Raw genomic sequence first — 22,210 nt, 5'->3', positions numbered from 1 at the left:
GTCTTTGCCTGCTGGTGACTGCTGGATGTTTTATTCCCTGCACAACACCAGAGACTGTACTTGTTGCTGCTAATCTGGTCCTGCCAATTTAAGAGTAAAAGGTTGCTAAAAGCATTACCTGTGTTGTGGTGGTTCTGCACTTGGGCCCGAAACCCCCTTTGTGACATCCAAGAGTCCTTCCTGTTTCTTTTGGAACTAAATGATGTCACTAACAATCAGTTTACAATAACTTAATACTGACAGCAACATCTGTACTGATTGAACAAGTTGTGGTTGGCATTAATGAATCTACAAGCAATATATTAAGCTATAAAATAACAACTTTTTGTTGGAGTAATGCTGTCACAGTATAAATTACAGTGTAACATTAGGCCAAATGTTGTTGCTTTTTATTCTTATCTGCTAGCATGTAGGTTTTACAAGTAGTTAGCATGACATAAACTATCAGAAACACTCCCACTTCTTTCATTTTCTATCAATTTAAAGTTAATTTGGTGCAGCTTGTTTCCAGCTACAGTATAAACTTTTTATAGTTTCACAACATTCTATCATTCATATTTAGTTTCACATTCAGGAGCAGAAAAGAACTGAAACCAGACCAAAAAAGTTGGATTAATTAGTTTTGCTTTGTGCTTCTGTCCCTGATTTGTGTGTTTTCATCATCAAAATGAAAGACTTCTCTTCTAATACTAACCTGAAAAAACAGAAACTGGATCCAGCTACAACCCCGACTTTCCTTATCTACCCTGCCATTATGTCTCCTTTTACCTGCTCATCTTCCCATTACCCCCCCCCCATCAGAATCTATCACTCCATCTATCTCTGTTGCCGTTGTGTCAGAATTCACAAGAACCTCATCAAACTGGGAAACTGTTTCATTGTTACATCAAACCTTCACCGCGTGTGTCAGGCCTGCGTGGTACAATTAATGGAATGTACGCACACTTCCTCACCAACCAGCGTCACATGGAGGCTTACACACACACACACACACACACACACACACACACACACACACACACACACACACACACACACACACACACACACACACACACACACACACACACACACACACACACACACACACACACACGTACCACAACCATCACCTTCCATCCCATCATTGCCATCACACACACACACACACAGACTTGCATACACACATTAGGGTGTTAATTGTTGTGATAACACCTTCCAATAACAAGGCTGTAATTATCAACATGTTTGCCTGTTGGAGTGTGTATCTAGCACTTGCATTCGGATCATGTGGCGCGCGTGTTTGTGTGTGTGTCAGTGTGAGGTGTGGCACCAGGGGAAGAGGGTTTGATGATTTTGAAATATGCTGCTGTGTCTGTGTCTGTGTGTGTGTGTGTGTGTGCGCGCACGCCAAGGATGTATGCTCTCATTTAAGTGGTGATGATGTCTCAGTCTGTCAATGCACATTTGCATATGACAAGGGTTCTTTTGTCCTTTGGTTAATTGCGAATACTCTATTTGAGAAATGACACTGCTGCATTACAGACAGACACAGAAATTAACAGATAATTGCTGTGTGTTTAGCAAGCACATAAAATTCACTTTAGCCCTCTGAGCCTCCATTCTGCCCTGGAGTCCTGGTTTGAAAGGTACAATGTGTAAGAACTGTCCACCTGTCCAAATTCATACTCCAAACAAACAGGAGAGCAGTTGATCAGCAGAGTAACCGCTAACTGCTCAGCAGCCTCCCAGTGAACACAGCTGGATCGGGACTAAACACGACGTCTGAGACTGATGGAGGCCACTTTGACGACAGCAGTACCGAGGTGATTTTGGCTGTGACCAGGACTCTGACTCTGGGGACGACAATGACATGGTAGGTTCAGGAGAGGCATGAGTCAGTCAGCGCCCGCCTCCGCATGCCTGACCTATACTCTCAGATGATTACCCCTGAGGTACAAAGTGGCATTACAAGACAGAACGAGCCACCGCTAACTGGTTAGCATGCTAACTTAAATGAAGATGTCTGCAACACAGTACCTACACATCTTTAACATAAAAACTAAAAAAAGCTGTTATTTCTTCACATTCTGTTCAGAATTTTAACATTTTTTTTATTAGATATGGCACCGTGAAGGAAATGTGTTCAACAGTTGGGGCGACCAGATGCTAAGAGAGATGAATGAGGAGCTCCAAAGAGCAGATATGAGACCTTTATGAAACATGTTTTATTGAAGCAGGAATATTTTTTACGTGGGGACTTCATATTCAGTCCATTGTCAGTTAAAGGATAGATTCGGATGTCTTCAGGTCTATCTTAATGGAGTACTTATGTACCCATTTGTACACTGAAGGAGTCATTGACTGTGAATTGATACTTTCACAGAGTGACTACATTGTAAGGCCATATTCAGACCAACTTTTGCCCTGTGTGAAAAAATATACAGCTCCTTCGTTTATTTGAACGAGACCAGTCTGTCGGTGCAGCAAACAGTTGGCCATGGCTAAAAAACGCAGATGAACCTGCTTTTTTTAGAAATTTGGCAAGGCACTGCGGTGGTCAGTCATAACTGCACAGAACTGGTAAATTACTTTGCAACAGGAATGCTGTATTTATAATTTTGCAACACAAACAGTGTTCGGGTGTCTGATAAGCCTTTAAACTTGTGCATCTGTCACTCAAACTGGACCGTCTAGATTGTATTTCTTCATCTCATCAGTACCTGAAACAACATGCTCCCAAAAATGCAGCCCATAGCTTTTCTTTCTTTCTTTAGTCAGATTTCCTGGTAAGAAGTAGGGAACAAACTCCACAGTCCTGAAGTTCAGCTGATGCTAATATGAGGATTTATCAATCTGAATTAGCCAAATAATATTGTCTTTTTCGAACTAAAAAACAATATCCTCTTTCTGTTTCCTCAGTCAGTGTTTCCTTTAACAGTCTATTTACTTCTATCTCTTTTGTTGATGATTTAAGTGTTTTCCATGTTGGATCTGGAGATTCATTTAATGTTTAGTTGATTTTTACCATACCTTTAAAAAAAAAGACACACCAAAAGACAAAAAAGATATATTGAAAAATTGTGTGGAAATAGTAGACTGGATTTAGATTTATTTGTCCTTCTGCAAGGAAATTTGTTTCCACCTTCTGTACAACCTCAGACTACACAAGTACATCAAGCTGGACAGAAAACATCAAATTTGACAATACATGAATCCAACACTATACACCCATTTCCAGAACATTCTCAAATATTACATACATAAACACACAAACAGGCACACTACAGTCTGGATGTTCTGTTCTTCTCTGTCGTGGCAGAGGAGACAAAACTCCTGTTGAACTTCACTCTCTTCCATGCCACTGACCTGTAATGGCGACCAGATGGCAGGAGCGCAAAGTGTGGTTGGAGGGGGTGATTGGGGTCAAGTGCTATGGTGTATGCTCTGCGTGCAGTGGCTGTGCTGTTGAGGTCTTGGAGGTTGGGGGTTGGGAGGCCAGTGATCTTGCCAGCCTTGTGGGTATTTTGTGTAAGTCTGTTGTTGGAGGGGGTTGACAGCGTGTTGAAGAAGCAGGGCGGAGCAGCAGAAGAAGATGCTTTGAACTGTACTTTTGTAAAGTAGCCGCAGAAGGTGGGGGGAAATGGAAAGTGCTTTGAGTTTGAGGATAATATTACAATCTTGTCTTTGAAACTACTCGTAAGCATTCTCGTCTTAGAGCCTTTCCTCTTCCTGCAAAGGGTTGGCTCCGCACACAAAGCTGGGTAATATCGCTGAAAACAACCTCACAACACCAACAAGAACACTAGATGAACAGTTCTTAAGATGAAGTCAAAAACAGTGCATAGGATAAAGAAGCTGGCTGTCTGATGGGTTGGCTGACACAAAGCCCGTCTGACTGTTGAGCAGGCTGGTTTTCTGACTGGTGATCTGTATGCCTTCCATGCTGCTGGGTGTACTGAGTAGGCAGTTAGTCGGTTTCTTGACTGTTTGACTAGCCGAGTGACTTACTGAGTGAGTATCTGGATACTTGCCTGCCTGCTGCCTGCCTGCGTAGTTGGCAAACTACCAGGCCCAGCTGTGTCCCGAGCCAAGCCCCTATGCCCCACCAGATCTTAATTGGGTTAAGTTTGTCCGCAACAGATAACATTTCCTCTTTCTCTTGAGCATAAGAAAACAAAAATGGCCTGGCACTAGTGGCGCTCTTTTCTGCTTAGGTAGAGGGAAATTAGGAAGAAGAGGGCAGGTTCCCTACAGAGAGAGATCTTTGAGGGGAATGCGGCATTGTTTGGAGGCGAGCAGTCAATGAGAATGCAGAATATGAAGAAAGAAAGCAAATGAAAGAAAGTCGATTTGGTTTGCGCTGTAGTGCTGTCACGTTGCCACTGTTTCTGTTTAACAGTCCCTTATGACCGAGGCAGGCGGTACCCTGAGGGATGGAGACACACACACAGGACTATAAATGAGTCATTGTATGTGTGCATACAAGTTGTACACAAACACAAAGAAGTGGTTCTGTAATTTATTTGGCTCAAGAAATTGTTTGATGACCAGTTTTTATCCCGCATGCAGCATGTCGCATGCGGCGATGGCCTCTGGTGAAGGTTGGGTTTGAGAGGTGGAGACGAATGATGAATGAAGTCATTGGTTCTTCAAAACTTCATGACATGATTAACTTAGTTATCATATCAGAGTGTAAAAAAATAATTAAATGCTTGTTATTACATTTAGTAATAAATGTAAGACCCTCCTGATAAAACTAATTGCTATAAGTGCACAGCAATAATTGAAGGCAACCCTTTTTCAACTCAGACCTTTTCACATTTGGATTATGACAGATGGATAGAAGAGGACACCGTTTAGAGAGATTTTAGTCGGGGAAACGGGGTCTGGCTCTGTCCAAAGCCACTTCTTTAGCTCACTAAATAACTCATTATGTTATGTTTGTTTATTCCTTACAAAAACCAAAGTGTAAAAATGACATGTTGTAGTCTTGGGGGGATTATTTGCCAGACTGTTTCTTGTCTTGGAGTTATCACTCCCTGAAGTTTGCGCTGGTTTCCTGGCAAACATAGCATAGCAACAAGTAAAATACTGAGCTTTTGGACACTGCTCATCAAGTGTGGTATCAATATTCTTGTCTAATTCTTGGCAAGATAGTTATTAAGTGTATTTTCCTAAATGTCAATCTATTGCTTTAAAACAAAAGATTTCTCTTCTGAGTGTCACAAACACAGTCATTCAATTTTTTAAATTCTGTTTGTACGTGCTCTGCTCTTTAACAGGCTTGGTTAGTAGTTTAGCCTTATGAGGCACCAATCCTAATCCTAACCCTAAACCAAACCTAACCCTATCAGCAGTGGTGAAAATGCACTGTTCTAATCTTAGGTCCCAGATCCTCACTGAGGCCCCTTGCTATACCACGTAATTCATTACCTGTTTGTCATACTTGTCCAAAGGACCCTGATGTCTCCACTGTGTGATCTGTACAGCTTAATAAGCCGTGATGAGTGTGCATCCAATGCTGACAGGAGGGTCTTCATCAGCTCCAGTCGAGTAATTCTGGGGTGGGAAAACTCGCACTGCCTCCAAATCCTATGAAGCAAGGAAAAGATAAATGCCAACAATGTACATAATTGCCAGAGATGTATCCAAATATTAGATCTATCCAGCCATTTTAAATTCAAATTCAAACAAAACATGTTTGTGTAGCATGCACATTAAATAATTTTTAAAACTGCTCAAAAATTTCTGCAGCTGATAAAATTTTATGTTTTGCCATCAGGGAAGGAAAAGTCTTAGGATAAGGAATCTAATTAGAAACAAAAGAAACTGGATGCTTCATTACTTAGACTTTATCTAGTTAACCTGGCACATCAATGTTAAACATGCGCAGACAGACCTTACTGCCAGTTTACTTCGCAAAACCTGCAGCTAACTGATGGCAGAGCACTGCAGCATGTTTGCTTGCTAACCATCTGACAGAGTTGAAGAAGCCGTTAGCAAGTGCAACATAGACTTCCCTGGTTCATTTGTGGTCGACGCAGAAATTCTAAGCATGCTGTGGATGGAACAGCTCAACTCTCTCCCCGCGCTCGCTGGACTTTCAGAGAGCACGTGTGCAGTAGAGGACGTTTGAGAATTGGAGTAGTGTCGTCAAGAAACACGTAGCCACAAAATGTAGACAACACATTAAAAACAACACACATATAAACTACTCAATACAATGACTTACAGATAGACTCATAAACCTGTTGTGTGGACAGATTTAGCTGAGAATTGTTTAATCTTTTGGCACGATTGGATAATTTATGCTGTTTGTGAGTGCTGTGTAGTTTACATATGTTGTGATATACACTCTAATTCATAATCTGACATAACATCACTACCTTCATGCTAATGTCGACCCATGCACAGCGGCCTTACTTCAGAAGATGCCCTATTCAATTTTGAAGTTTTCTCAACCTAAAACTTTCAGTCAATTACACAACTTATTTTAGCTCAGCTTTGTTCCAAAGAATTTGTCCACTCAACTTTGAAAAAAATGTTACAATGACAAATTTGAAGTTGGGCTTTTCAGAGTGTCGCTGCATCCAAGCCAGATTTCACATCCCCGGCCTGGCAATGAGGGACGTGAACTTCGAACCTTTATTTGCCCCATTTCTGAAGGGGCAATCTAACATTTCATCAGAAATATCACAACTACATTATTTAATAAACTGCAAAAATTCTCCATCCAAATGACATTCATCATCATCACCGCAATCATCATCACAAGTGGTGTCATCATCATAATGAAGGCAACAGCAACCACAAAGATTTAAATGGTAATCATCCTCAGAGTCAAATCATTATCCTCATCAATAAAATCATAATCACCACAAGCATCATCATCATTACTACCATGTTTTGTTTTCTTTGGAGATTTCAGACAGCTGGGATCCCGCGGCAGTCAAGCTCCACTCGATGTCTCTCTCTCTCTCTCATACACACACACACACACACACACACACACACACACACACACACACACACACACACACACACACACACACACACACTCACGCACACACTCTAATACCTCTGCAAAGACCTTGTGGTTGGTAAGTGAGACTAATAACAGGCTTAGCAAATGCTCAGAACAAATGCTGGAAACAATGTTGATCTTTTTACTCTGTTTCATTGCTGAATATTTATTAATAAGTAACCTTAGGCTAAATGTTCTCCCTCGCTCTCACCTTTGGATCAGATAATGAATGCAGCCTACACACACACACACACACACACACACACACACACACACACACACACACACACACACACACACACACACACATCCCATATGCATCCATAAATCCACTCAATTAAAATGAAAAGATGAACAATCTTTTCACCCATACCACAGCCTAACTCAGAAATAGCCATTATTTCAGATCATACAAAAGCACGTAAATGCACACATGCATACACACGTGTACTTTACAGTTTATCATTGTGCACCTAGCCCACATTAAGTGAAGACAACGAATAAGCCTTTGCAGTATTTAAATCAGATATCTGTCTAATTATTCCACATAAAAATAACTGATATCTAGGGCAAAAGCAATGAGATGGAGCACTGTTGTCTGCAGAGGGGAGACCTAGTGGAGCTGGCGAGAGCTCAACACAGCAGAAGAGGGAGAGAATGATAAAGGAAGATAGGCAGAGAGTGCGCTTTAGGCTACATAAATACAACATGAACTCTATCCACTATTTGCAGGCAGGCAAAGCAGCACAATGGGCCGATGTTCAGGAGCACTTCATAAGGACGTGGAGATTACGCTGTTACCTCTCCACCTCAGGAATACCATGAGGAGACAGATAGAGTAGTATAAGGAAGAATGTGTGCGTGTCAATGAAGACAAAAGGAGAGAGATTTTACTAAACACATGCAGTTCGTCTGCAGCTTCACACTGTGGAGGTTCACTCTGTGGAGACCTTATAGTCAGGGGGCGGCTGTAGCTCAGAAGGTAGAGCAGCCGTCTGCTAAACTGCCTCGGCAGTCCATACGCCGAAGTACCTTTGGGCAAGATACTGAACCCCCCCCCTGAGAAAAACTTCCCCTGAACCGTCTGCCAAATGACTAATTATAATTGTAAGTGTACAGTCTCAGGAGTGAGTGACCCTGAATCTGTATTCAGCGGCAGACTTCTTTTGTAATGTTTCTGCTAAGGATACCCAGATCCTGCACTGTGTTGTCATTATGGGTTATCTTTCACTGACATTACAGTTGGTTTAATGGTTGTGCATCACTGTGTATTTCAGAACCCTGATGCTTGTCTCAAATGGCTCAAGTTTTTGCACATTTCCTCTGTGTGTTCATGCAAACAGTTCAAATGACCAATAGCATTTAGATGTTTCAAACTATAGCAAATATCCATTTTTGTATGCTGTAACTGGATGTTGGGAAGTAATTCTTCATTAGGGCTACAATCTATTTTAAAAAGAATGAATTTTGTCATAAAGAAATACATAGTTGATTTAATTATGAAGAGAAAAAAATTGTATTACCAATCATTGAAAGCAACTGCAGCATTAGTTACTCAAGACTGTCTTGACATCACAAGCATTTTTTAATAATATCTCTATTTTTACTATCAGTATTTCCCTATTTCCTCCCAGTTTGAAATACCCAATTCCAACTGCACAGCTTTTCTCATCACTTCTAACTCTACTTCTGACCTGTGGATGGCTGCAGAAAGCATGTGTTACCTTTGTGGCAGATGGTGTTGCCAGGTTCTTCTTTTCACCTGTTAGCAAAGAAAGGCTAACATGTGGGATGTTAAAGGTTGGGTATGTTTGAAATGAAGTTTTGTTTGACGTACTGTCTGACCCTGAAGGCAGAAGGGTTCACCTTGGTTTGGAGTGGCCATGCTGAAAGGCCTGCTGTCATGTACAGATGAAACGTGATGTAAATAGTCGTGTGAAGAGCAGAATAAAAACTGAGCCTTCCAGAGAAGTTAAAATCCTGCTGTCTACTTGCTACCTGAAGAATCTGCACACTTGGTCAAAGGTGATTACATGTCTCTCTGCTACCTGAAAATATTCTTCTTCTTCTTCTGCTTCTTTTTCTATTGGTGGGTGCTGTTAGAATGAATGACTTATCGTCACTAGATGTTACGGCAAATGTTGCACACACTGCCACCCGCTGTAAAAGAAGGAAATGCAGCAAACACATCAAATTGGCAGTTATACCTCCCATCAAGGTTACAGCCAACCTTCAGGACCCTGACCAACTATTAACATGTGAATTAAGAAACAACTCGGACAGCAAACATCAGACCAATGTGGTTTGCTCCCTGTCACAGTGTCATTCTTGATACTACCACAAGGTGGTGGCTAGCTGACTCAGGGGCCGGGGCCCTGCTGATTCAGGCACTGGAGTTGACAGGCAGCTAATAGGCTGTTGGCTAACTGACCCTGGCGCTAGGACTGAAGGAGGACTAATGGATATTATGCTGGGGCCTGAAGTAGAGCCACTGGAAGAAACCTGGTCCCTCAGCCTTGCCCAGTCAGACAAACTGCAGTCTGTCTGTCAGGTAGTCAGTAATCCAGGAGATTGTGGGTGCGTCGACTCCCATCACTTGCAGCTTCTCACCCAGGAGCAGTGGCTGGATGGTATTAAATGCACTGGAGAAATCAAAGAAAGTGATCCTCACAGTGCTGCCGCTACAATCCAGGTGGGAGTGGGCAAGCTGCATCAGGTGTAAGATGGCGTCGTCCACACCCAGATGGGGTTGGTAGGTGAACTGTAGAGGGTCCAATGATGATTTCACCTGCGTGGGCCAGGACCAGCCTCTCCAGCACCTTCATCATGAGCGATGTGAGGGCAATGGGTCGGTAGTGGTTGGGGCCAGATGGAGATTTCTTCTTTGGAACAGGAACCACGCACGATGTCTTCCACAGCACCAGGACTCTCTGCAGGCTCAGGTTCAGGTTGAAGAGGTGTCCCAGGATCATGGACAACTGGCTGGCACAAGTCCTCAGGACTCTGGAACTAATGCCGTCAGTGCCAGCAGCCTTGGCCAAGTGTAGCATCTCTAGCTGTCTTCTTACATGGCCCGCAGTCAGGCAAGGGATGGTGCTAGTGGAGGGGGCGCTTTGGGGGGTGATCAGGGATGTGGGAGTCGAGTCCAAGGGAGGGATCACCAGAGAGGGTTGAGGGTTGGAGGGAGAAAGCCTGGGCAGAAGGGAGTTATGGAGACTGTTGTTGATAGTGGTGAGGTGTGAAGGGGCGGGGGACTGTAGGGCCACTCCTGGCTGGGAGCGAAACCTGTTGAAGAAGTGGTTTTGCTCATTGGCCTTCTCAAAGCTGCCAGCTGCTGGTCTGTCTTCTGCCATGAGCCCTGTGATCTCCTTCATTCTTGTCCACACATCCTTCACTCTGTTCTGCTGGAGTTTGGCCTCCAGCTTCCTCCTGTAGACATCTCTACTCTGCCTCAGCTTCTCCTTCAGCTCGTGTTGAACACTCCTCAGTTCTTTTTTGTCCCCTGACCTGAAGGCTTGTGTCTTCTTGTTCAGCAGACTTTTCAGTTCACTGGTGATCCAGGGCTTGCTGTTGGGAAAGCAGTGCACTGTCCGGGTTGGCAGTATGGTCTGTCCACAGAATTTGATGTACTGATGTGATACACCCTGTCAGGCTGTTGATGTCCTCCCCACGTGGCTCACACGTCTCTGTCCGCCTACACACAACTGAAGCCGGGTACCTCCACATTTCAGTCTGGGATGTCTGAATGCAATCACGACTGCGTGAAGGCCATTAGGCTGCACTGTCTGTCCCACTCCCATCTGTATGGCCCTCCGTTACAAAGAGTGTAAAAAGTAACAGAAAGGCCACCAGAAAGGCCACCAGAACGAACATCGTGACACAGTTAGCAAAAACGCAATTAAGAAATAGAAATGAAAATAAAAGGAAAAAACACACTAAATGAGAAAAAACAAATGAAAACGACGGAACTACTGCAACAGGCTGCCACCTAGCACAGCGTCATCTTGCACATGTACCAGGGACAAACTGACAAAGACCAAGGGAGCACTTAGGGTGGACTATTCAGACACAGGTGCAAGCAATAGGCCAATCACACAGGTGGGAAAACACAGGAAGTAAACCCAGGAGTCATGAGGAAACCCTTCAAAATAAAACACAAAATAACAAAACTAAACATCCCAGATCCTGATACCTGAATCCAAAACCCCATTTTTGGGGCTATAATTCTACATCTTCCCTTGGTTTACTCCATCGATGTCCCATCTGTATCAACTCCCACTAAATGTCTGCTGGCCAACTATTCAGTAGCTGATACTTGATGTTCTGTTGTGTATATAAAGAAGCCAAATCCGTGCAGAGATGACAGAGGGTGTAATCACTAGCTATGTGATTCAACAATACGACTTTTAGAAGCTATTCAGACTGGGGCCTGTCCTTGACCCTTAAGGAGCTTGTAATATGGGCTTTTTTCCCACTCTTTGTGTTTACCGGCAGAATGAGGAGGGGGGACAGGGTGGAGGGGGGACCAACCACTGTGCGAGGGCTCTTGCCCCTCCATGCCAGTGGCAGTCACACTGGGGGAGCAATGCACGTTAACACACACACACACACACACACACACACACACACACACACACACACACACACACACACACACACACACACACACACACACACACACACACACACACACACACACACACACACACACACCAAACACAGAAATGCACACATGGGTCTCCTGGCGTGTACTCATTCCATGGGGAGGGAGAGGTGAAGGTTGGAGGGTGAGGCAGAGGGAGAGGGGTGTGTGGGTAGGGGCAAGGGGAGGGCACAGAGACAAGAGCCCCCTACCTTCCCAAAGTCAGTGGGGGGTCAGTCTTAAAGGCTGCTCTGTCTCCATGGGTGGATGGGGTGGGGTGGGGGGGCAGGCAGGCTCAATCTGTGGTCCTGCTGGTCAGCACAGGGAGCTCCACGTTGCCCAGTTATCCATGACAACGAGGGGGGGGGGGGGGGGGGGGTAGAGACAGAGACAGAGTGAGAGAGTGAGAGCACATGGAAAAGCTCAGCTGCAGTCAGAGAGTGCTCAGTTGGAGTAGAGTGTGAAGAACAAAGCGTCCAGTGATTTTCATTTTTTCCCTCTTTGTCTGCTCTATATTGTTCTGCTTTTCTTTACTGGACATAAAGGAGCTTTGAAGAGGAGACACAGACAGACACACACACACATGCATGTACAGACTACTGTGGCTAATTGAATTATGTTTATACAGTAAGTCAAACGGTTTATTTTCACTGTGACAGGAAGTGCCCTCCAATGTGCAAACAGTTCCCAGAAAAAAATGGGGAGCAAATACTCCTCCTTGGAGGGGCACATCCAAAACCATACCCACAGACAAGGGCAACTGGGGACAATTGGGGACACAGGTTATTTTTTTTTTTTCCTTTTAAGGAATCACCTCAGCTGATTTTAAATGGATGTTGCATCACTGCAGCACAGAGGTCTATGTTCTTGTATGGCCATGACTGGATAGAAACAGACATTTTATGTGGTCTCAATCAAAAGTGTGGAAAATGTTCATTTTTCACGGATAGGTTCTGCTCAGCCTGACTCAATAGGCTTAAACTAATCCTGGGAGACACTGTCCTAAAGAAATCCACTGCAAATGAGTGAAATAAGAAACTGTGTAAGGCATTCCCAAACTGTACACAAATCCTGTGAAGAAAATTGTAACATAACAGAGTAAATCTATGCCTTTGTTTCCTGCCAGCTTTATTATTTCTATCCCTGCCTTGAATAATTCCTCTGAATTCTTGAATGAAAACACTAGATATAAAATGTGTTACTCTTACTTACTGCAAACCGTTAGATTTGAACTTGTGTCTGCATTGAGACTGAGGTGGGACTTTGTATGAACTGGCCCACAACACCACCAACTCTCGCTCATGTTTCCAGACATCAACTAATTTTGACCAAAACACTGAAACCAACTTAGTTACATTTTTGCAGGCAACATGAATGGCTGCTTATGGACAAAACATTACTTTCTTAACGGTACATTACAAGTGACCACTACTTTGAGGCTTTTATGGTGATTCAAGCTGACCGCAGCTGCTGATGACAAGGTAAACTTAGACTCATTTAGGTGAAGGTGTGTGTCACAACTTGCTCCAACCAACGAACACCTCATTCATTAGAGGACAATTTAGGAACTTTTATGTGATCAAGGAATTACAATGTGCATGACTATACTGTATGTTTCTGTCCAACAGCTGCACAAATATTAGGTGAATTTTCCTGAAGCAGTTAGCAAAAGGAAATTCCAGGAAATGTGTTTCCCCCAACTACTGGTATGAAAATATTTTTAAATATTTAAAGATTCAAATCAAGAGTGCCTTTAACCGTACTGTAATTGTAGATACACAGAGGCAGTTAAATGAATGAATGAAGTTGTTTCCTCTCTCCACTCAAAATGTGCTGTTTTCATTCACTGCCATTTGTGTTGTTTTGGAAATTATGATTTTCCTATGCCTAAAAACAAATGAATTAAAATGACACTTCTGTCTCAGCTTGCCTGTAATTGGCCTAACTCGTGAAGCCACACACAGAGAGGCATGTTATTAAATGCAGCACAAATATTTAATACAAATACCAAACACTGTGGTTGCTGCTGGGCCTTGAGAGTGACGTGGAGTGATGCTGGCTGCTGGCTGATAGCGCCGCTCCCCACAGCTGAACAGGGCTCCAAACTACTCATGCCTACCTCTGCATGAGGTGGCATTCATTCAATCACTTGTGCTGTTCAGCAACCCTCATTTTGTTTGTCAAACTTACTTTTTGAACTTTTGAAATTTAGAGCCTCTTCCACATCCAACTTTAATCCAAGTCCATATTTTCCCTGTCTCCTCCCTCTGTATTCTCAGAGTCCCTGTTGCAGTTGTGCCGCTCGGCCACAGCTTGGCGCTGTTGCCTAGCTCTCCCCTCTGCCTCCCCTCTCTCTCTTCGTCAGCCCAACCTGCCTCTCTCCTGCCTCTCTGCCTCAGCCAACCCGGGCTGTGCCGAGCTGCTCCCTGCGGGATCAGAGCGCTCCCCCGCCGGGACCCTTCTCTCACATCCCCCTGCTGGGACGCGGCTACATTTCCAGCCAAGCACTGCCTGCCTTGGCTTTATTATGTGTGTCTGCGCCGCAGCCCCGCCAGCAGAGGCAGGCAGAGGAGGAGGAGGGAGACTGGTAGCCAGAGTCAGGACAAAGAAAAAGCAGGGAGACAGAGGCTAGCGAAGGGTTAGACTAGTAGAAATATTAGGCTGCTATCCATACCGCCGGTAGGGCATTGAGAAATATTAACAAAAAGAAAGCGTGGGTGGTAAAAGCAGTATTCCCCTCGAGGTGGAGATGCAGGGGAAGAGCGCAATGTCCATGCCACCAGAACACCACCACCACTGCTTAGCGTAAAATAGCGGAACGGAACACAGGAGGCTGGTTGGTTCGGGTCGGTGCCGCTTTCCTGGAGATAAAAGAGAAAAAACCAGACTGAAATAGTTTAGAGTAAACTAAAAAAAACCCACAACGAATATACGAGGAGCGCGGAGAAGAAGCCACGTTTCATTTTGAAGGCAATTTCCCAGAACATTGTCGGTCGCTTCTCATCACCTGGATCGTCACGTACCGTCGTGGCACCGCAACCTCGCACTTGGACGGCGTCCCTGTCACTTTCTCTCAATACCGCGCGGGACCTGCTCAGGTGTTTGCTGCGCGTGTGGCTGGCAGCTCGCGCCCCGGTCCGCTTGTGCTGGGAAAAAGTCTGAGCAGCGCGAGCGCCCAGGTTGCACCGGAGAAGGCAAAACGCGTGCGGCTGAAAGAGAAGAACCGAAAAAGCGAGGTGTTGCGCCGCGCTGTAACGAAGAGAAAGGGGACACCGACGGGAAGTTGTGCCGTTTATTCTACAGGTTGCGCGAGACCGAGCGAACGGTGAGGCAGAAAACGCTTCAGCGGAATCTGCGCTTCCAGCCGCGTCACTCCCGGCGCGGTGGCTCTGCTCTCTCTGGACTAACGACCGTTTCCCACTCTGAGACCGAAGCTGCCGCATTGCAACAGGCTAAGAAGCAACAAAGCAGCAGCGAAGTGAAGGAAGAGGGGGAAAGATAACCCGACCGTGTCCGCCTGCATGGTTAGCTGAAAACACGGAGCGGAACAAAAGCAAATAGAGAAGAAAATAAAAAAAAGCAGGTCGAGACCAGAGATGTCGAGACGAAAACAGGCCAAACCACGATCCGTTAAAGGTAAGAAACTGTTTATTTTGAGCCTCATGTGAACGCACACTTCGCTCCGGAGTGGCTGAAGAAGCAAACGCAACCGAAACCTTGACCAACTCTCTAAATTTAATTCTGTCCTTCCTCCTCAGGGATGCAGACACTTATTTTACAGCAGAGCTAAATCTCTGGCTCCGACACTAAACATCAGTGTATTAGCTAACTTTTACTGTTGGCTCACTAATTGTTTGCAATTGGTCACAAGGATGTTAAAATCAAAATGTGACATAAAGGGTACACTTTTACTTTTCTTTGCTTTTTTTAAATTTTGCTGACTAGACTGCTGATTGTTTCAGATGGTAACATAATCATCAGAAATGTGCATTCCGAGAGCGGCAGCTTCATTTCTCTGGTCCACTCGGTTAATTGTTGTCAATTAGCTGCCACACTGTCACAGCCTGCTGCAGTTTTTCTCACAGTGTGTTGTGCTCTCGGATTAACTTGTTGTAATTGACTTGTGTAAATGTCAGTGTGGCCTGGACACTTCCTATGTTGTGATGTGTTACTTGCGTCCCACCGCTGCTTTGTTGTTGTACATTTGACTGTTTGACCCCGAATCAAATGTTTTACATCACGTGTCTCTGTAATCACTCTTTTCACACTAATATACTGATTAAAATTGAATTTCAAATCCTAATTTTCTCTGCAAACATTGAAATTTTCAACACCTTAAGGCAGGAGCAGGGCATTGCTGGACATTAATGTATTTAGTCTTAGTGTTTTTGAATAGTTCTGTGAATATTTCCTGTTTCTTGGGGTTTTCAGGCCTCCGTTTCTACTTTAAAAATATACCTGGCAAGCCTGTGCACATGCGAAGACGAACCATAGAATTTACAGATTAATTTTCCTTAATCTTCCTAAAGAAAATTCTGAATTTACAGCATAAAATTCTTTAGTTTAAAAAGCAGTATTACATTTCCTGAGGGAAGCCCCAGTTTCCCCATTACCATAAGACAGTATTCATTGCAGTGCATGGGTGAGTGGACATCATGCATGAGGGCATGTGGTGGCCTTGGCCTCCATGTTTCCTTTATGGGACCCAGATGGGTAACGGGACGGGCTGACCATGTGGTTTCCACCCCCTCCCCCAATTCCCCCATCATATAGGCTTTCCCTTTCTGTGATTGTCTGGGAAGCAAGCAGATTTCTGATAGTGGTTCAAACTGGGTGTTTAGTTTGAGTAGCAGCATGACTTTTATTGGCGGATTTCAGCCCCTCCTGCAGCTTCTGAAGTTAAACCAGTCGTATTTTGAAGGAATGTACACCGATCAGCCACATTTGAACCACTGACACGTGAAGTGAATAACATTGGTCGTCTTGTTAGAATGCAATGTGGTGCGGAGAAATCTTGGGTCCTGGCATCTGTGTGGACGTGGACTTTGACATGTGCCACCTACCTAAACATAGTTGCAGACCAGGTACCCCCCCCTTTATGGCAATGGCATTTCCTGCTGGCAGTGGCCTCGTTCATCAGGATGATGCGCCCTGCCACACTGCAAAAAGCATTCAGGAATGGATTGAAAAGTATGATGAAGAGTTCAAGGTACTGACTTGGCCTCCAGATTCCCCCAATCTCAGTCCTCTGTATGAATCCATGAAGGCCCCACCTCACAGCTAACCGGACCTTCAAAGATCTGCTGTGAAGATATTGGTGGAGATACGACAGCACACCCCCAGCAGTCTTGTGTCCGTGCCGTGATGACTCAGAGCGGTTTCGGTGGCATGAGGGCGACCTGCAGGTGGTTTTAATGTTGTGGCTGATCAGTGATTAACGCTCATCTTTTTTGTGATCTTAGGTTAGAATCTGACTCATGATCACAATCTCATACTGCCACTGTTTCTGATCTTTTTCCATTTTCTCTGACAGTATAAAACCTGGTGTTCAAATAGCCACAAATTGTAAATGTGTTGATTGCACACATCTACATATGACAGCAAAGCTACTGTGTAGGTACAGTAATGAGCTGTAGTTGGATGAAATATTAGAACAGCCCTGATAGATTTTTTTGTGTAAATCGATTAAGCAGTCAGTGCATTGTTTCAGCATTTTTTCAGAGTGGTATTGCATGAATATCTAGTTGATTTCCACTTAATCAGTATGTGCGAGATGTGGCTGAATGTGGTTGTTATTGCCCCCTGCTGTAGTGTTGTTGATGCTCGCTGCAGTTTGTCAGTGAACAAATCTGCTGCTGTGGACCGTGAATCTGCTGCTGCTGCTCTGTCGTTGCTCTATCGCTCTGTTCGTGTGTGTGCGTGTTCATGCTTCTGCTTGCAAGATCCATCTTCTTGTATTTGCATGCATCATGTACATGAGCACTTTGTGTATCTGTGCGTGTGTGTGTGTCACTAAGGCCGCCTGGTCTCAGCAGCCTGGATAACCACAGCTTAGCTTTAGTCAGGCAGCCAAGCGAAGCAGAGTGAAGCAAAGCTGAGGCGGACGACCACCGCTCTGTGTGTGTGTGCAGCAAAGGCAACACACTCCTTGTATTCTAGCTCGCGTGGGCTCCATGGGTTTGGTGTTTGTGTACTCATGCATCTGTGTGTGTACATGCGTGTTGCTATCTCCCCTCCACACCTTGCCCCACAGACAGCTTGGCAAGACCTGGCAATGGGGGAAGATGGAGAGAGGCATGGAGGAGGAAGAGATAGAGATGGAGGAGAAGGAGGGGTTGAAGGGTAAAGGGGGGAGAGCGAAGGGGTGTTAGGGGGCAGCACAGCGGCACATAGCAGGTGAGTGGGCAGGGGGGAGGGAGTAATGGAGGCCAGGACGAGGTGAGCATCGCCAGGGGATTATCTGTGTTTTCATGTTCTTCTGTCTTTCACCTGCTCACCCAACTCTGACTGGCTGGCTGGCTTAGGGGCTTACTGGCCAGCCAGGCATGCCAAAATAATAACAAATGCCCCTCTCATCCATCTCCTGCGTTAGATTTACACTAACTCAGAGTGGCTCCGGAAAGGATTGTTGTTTTTGGAAATGAAATTCCTGTTTCAGTTTTCAGTTCAGTTTTCCTGAGTAGTGAGATCATGGACAGGGGGATACGCTTGCCTCTGACCCTCACATTCAGATGGATTTCACTGCTTTTACCTTCTGTTAAACCCAAATGACTTGAAATGTGTTGCTGGGAGATTTTTTTTCTTCTTTAGTTTCCTATTTACAGAGTCCCAGTGTGACATCTAGTATGGTCATTTTCTGTAAATCTCGTCTGTTTCTTTTTTCTCTTTCTTTCTTCTTAAATTTTGGTATTTTGTCCTGTTTGTGTGCAGGCTGTAAAGGCTGCTGAGGCTGTACTGTAGGCCGACAGCTGCCCTTAGGATTGCAACTTTATTAACATGCAACAATTCAAACAAGAAAATATTTCAATGCAGGATTGTTAGAAAAGCAATTTATTTACAATTATACAATTTACAGAATTATGAAGTTATGCTCTTTTATATACCAATGTAGTCAAGCAACAAGGTCATGGAAAGATCTGATGAAGTAACGAACAGCAGCATAAGTCTTCTTATTACTCCTCCGTGTTTCACCACTGTGACCACGTTCCTCTAACAGATCTGACCAGTCTAGCCTTACAGTGATTTTGCCCTGTTAACAATGGGGGACTTGACTAACTGAAGTTTCATTTTTAAACACTAATGGTGTGATGACGGTCATGAAACTAGCTGATGGGATGAGAGAAAAGGAGAGTTGAGCAGGAGGAAGAATTGAGTAAGTCCAGTTTCTCTGCTATCAAAATATTATTTCCGTGGATTAATCTGTTTCAAATGTGTCTTTAGCGAAGCGAGGCAGCAAAAATCTCCTTCTCTGTCTGCACCAGCAGCCTTGCAATCCTTTCTCTCCCCTTCTCTCTCTCAGCTCTTAGCCCCTTGAGTCTCTCATGCATTATGTAGTGATGATTATTACTTAATTACACATTAATAAATCCGCTTCATTTGCAGGACATTAAGTGGGAGTTGAGCACATATGACAGGGAGATGGAGGAGTGTGGAGAAGATTGGAGAGGGGGAAAAGAGGGAGCTGATAGGAGCACTTACTTTTTAGCATTTATTTGGTTTATTTAGAGTGTTGTTTACAGTCAGTGGCGCCAAAGAAGTCCTTTGACCGGGGGGGGGGATGTTTTGCTGAGTCCTTCTGGGCTAATGACATTGTTTCACTCATGCTTTTTTCATCTCTCGCTCTCCCTCTTTCCCTCTCTCACCTCTTTACATCCCTTCACACCACCTTCTATCAGTGTGTGTAGTTTTTCCTTCGTAAACATGTTTCATTTGTATTAAAAACTTACTGCCTGCATTCAGATGACTGACTTAATGTATGCTGACCCTCGAGGAAAAGCAGAAACTCTTCACATTAGAGAAGCTGGAACCAGCAAACGTTTGGCATTTTAGCTTAAGAATAGCTGCAGTTTCTGTTGATCGAAAGATCAAATAATGGACGAATCATTTCAGCATTACGCCACTTTGCTTTTCAACAGCGGTCTGGGCTGCATGATAATTCATGTAAGTATGTGAGTTTAATGTAATAAGAAACTGTGGGATAGTAATTATTCATTGCCTGGAGTTAAAATTATTGTCAATTAACTGTTCGAGACTTGAAATTAAAAACTGCCAACCCGCCAAATGTGGGTAAAAATTAATTGTGGTGGGAAATGTCATGGAGTAGCCAGTTTAATGGTTGCTGAATCTAATTATGATACTCCTACAATGGCAAAATAAAACTGACCAGTGCAAACAGAAGGAAGTTCACTTACTTTTGTTCCTAGAAAAGCTTTGGAACATAGTATCATCGCAATATCTGACAGCAGCATCAGTATGTGGTGTGTTTAGAACAGTAATCTCTCATTTCTCTTCACCTTCATCACTCTCATGTCTGTTTCTTCTTTCTCTCTCTGCCTCGCTCTCTCCATCTGGCTTTACCATTAGTGTACTTTAATGTCACCCTTTGGCAGAGAACAAAAGACTTTCATAGGGCGACTGGCTCTTATAAAACTCAGAGATTCTACAGGTGGCTTGGATTACTTGAAGACAAGAATGTTTTTTTTTTTTGCAGGTACATCTGAGTGTTTCAGTATTAGAGGGTACCGTGTATGCCTTCTCGCTCCTATTGCTGCTAAAAATTTGACAGCTTATCTCGTTTTTTGTGCAGATACAAATAGTCTCAATGCATCATGCAATCAGTACGTGTACAGCACACAGCTGAACTGTTGATCTCCACTCAAGTATAACCAAAGTACTCCACAATCCAAGGCTCAGAGTAGACAGTTAGTAGATGGAAGACATTTGACATGTCATAGTCTGGCTAGAACGGCTGTAAATAATAAGATTAATTATAGTTGAATTCCAATGAGCTGCTTCGGTTTCAGGGTCCTGTATTGTGCACGTTTGCTCACTGTCGCACTGTCACGGGACACTTTAATAGAATTGAGCCATCAATAATGTTATTAGTTACACTTATGCAAAATGTCTTCTGTGAAAAAAGAAGAGAGTGGAGTGCCGTCACACCTGTACTCTCATCTTTGGCTGGAAGTCTCAGACAAGAATCTCAAGTATTTCACCAGAACATATATTTTTTCGTCTGACCACCCAAAAGAATCTTTCTGATGTTCACAAAGTGAGCAGAAAACCTTATTTCAAGGTGTTTCTAACATTTAGCTCCTCCATACATTGTGTAAATTAGGTGGATGGGTGCCATCCGATAAAACACCTCCGCTACCAGCCGTAACGGCTTCAAACAAGTACAGTGTATTTGGGGTTAAGTGCTGTGTTGGTTAATGGTTTGATTAATGACCATGATAATTACCATTTCTTTATTGGATGACCGGTGAAATTTTGCTTAATAGTAATAGATGGAAAAAGGTCATATCATCTGGTCGGCTTGTTTAGTTTTCCACATATTATGGTTTTAGGTCTGTCTGTCTGGATGGATGGATGGAAGGATGAACTGATTAGATTTCAGTGGCCAAACATCAAGTTCACTGTAACCTTACATCACACATTTATGGCCATAAATCAAGAATTCACACATCAAAATTTTACTCAAATACTCAAAATGGGTTGGGTGGTAATGTGGTAATACAGTATTTCTGGGTACTTGAAAATAACAAATGTGTCCATTTCGTTCCTGTCAAAATTGAAATACATTAGATAGATTAAATAGATAAAATCTTCTGTGCAATGTACGATATGAATGTATGATAAACTCTTTAAGAGTATTTGTCCTGCACTGCTGTCTGTGTGGTTGATTCTATGAAAGCAATGACAGAATATTTAGTAAAAAATGTAATTTGTCAGAAAATTACCTGCCAAATTAGACTTTAGGCTATTTAGAACAATCATAATAGATTTTAAAAATTGGATAGTGCTCAACCCCTCCAACCCTAATGTGTCACATCAGCCAGCTCCTTATCTGCTGCCACTCTCTCCCTCATCTGCACACCTGCTCAGCCAGCACACACCTGAGACTAATCGCAACCAGCGCCATATTTAAGTGGCTCCCTCACACTCACTCTTTGCCAAATTGTTCTTAGCCCTTATACAAGACTCTCCAGCCTTTACTTTCGGCAGGCTTCTTCTTCGTAGGAAAGAAGGATTGTTCATTGAGACCATGTATCGATTATAGCGGCCTGAATGAAATCACCATAAAGAATCGCTATCTACTTCCCCTCATCTCATCGGCCTTTGAACTACTCCACGGTGTTACCATCTTCACGAAGCTAGATCTCCATAACCGTAGCACCTGGTTTGTATTCGGGAAGGAGATGAGTGGAAAACAGCCTTTAACACCCCGGCCGGACACTCTGAATATCTGGTGATGGCAAGCGGCTACAAAGATTCCTGGGGTTCGCCAGTTTTTACAGGTGAGGCTACAGCTGTATAGCTGCTCCCTTCACGAGTCTCACATC

At 43.8% G+C, this 22,210-nt stretch overlaps 1 protein-coding gene across 4 annotated transcripts in view; it reads left to right on the top strand.

Annotated features, from left to right (window-relative positions):
- The first annotated feature begins 14,140 nt into the window (after positions 1-14,140).
- The window catches only part of znf423 (zinc finger protein 423), a 163,046-nt gene continuing 154,976 nt past the window's right edge, over positions 14,141-22,210 (top strand). For 3 of the 4 annotated variants that reach the window (XM_070973117.1, XM_070973115.1, XM_070973119.1), the window contains exon 1: positions 15,099-15,284. In XM_070973117.1, the coding sequence (XP_070829218.1) occupies positions 15,245-15,284 (40 nt within the window). In that variant the 5' untranslated portion in view covers positions 15,099-15,244. Of the gene's footprint in view, positions 15,285-22,210 lie in introns of all 4 variants that reach the window. The other variant, XM_070973118.1, reaches the window with a different exon arrangement.

The sequence above is a fragment of the Chaetodon trifascialis genome, chromosome 10 (assembly GCF_039877785.1).
Source record: "Chaetodon trifascialis isolate fChaTrf1 chromosome 10, fChaTrf1.hap1, whole genome shotgun sequence".
In the NCBI taxonomy this organism is placed as follows: domain Eukaryota; kingdom Metazoa; phylum Chordata; class Actinopteri; order Chaetodontiformes; family Chaetodontidae; genus Chaetodon; species Chaetodon trifascialis.
The sequence above is the reverse complement of the archived record's forward strand: the minus strand, read 5'-3'. Positions and strand labels throughout refer to the sequence as shown.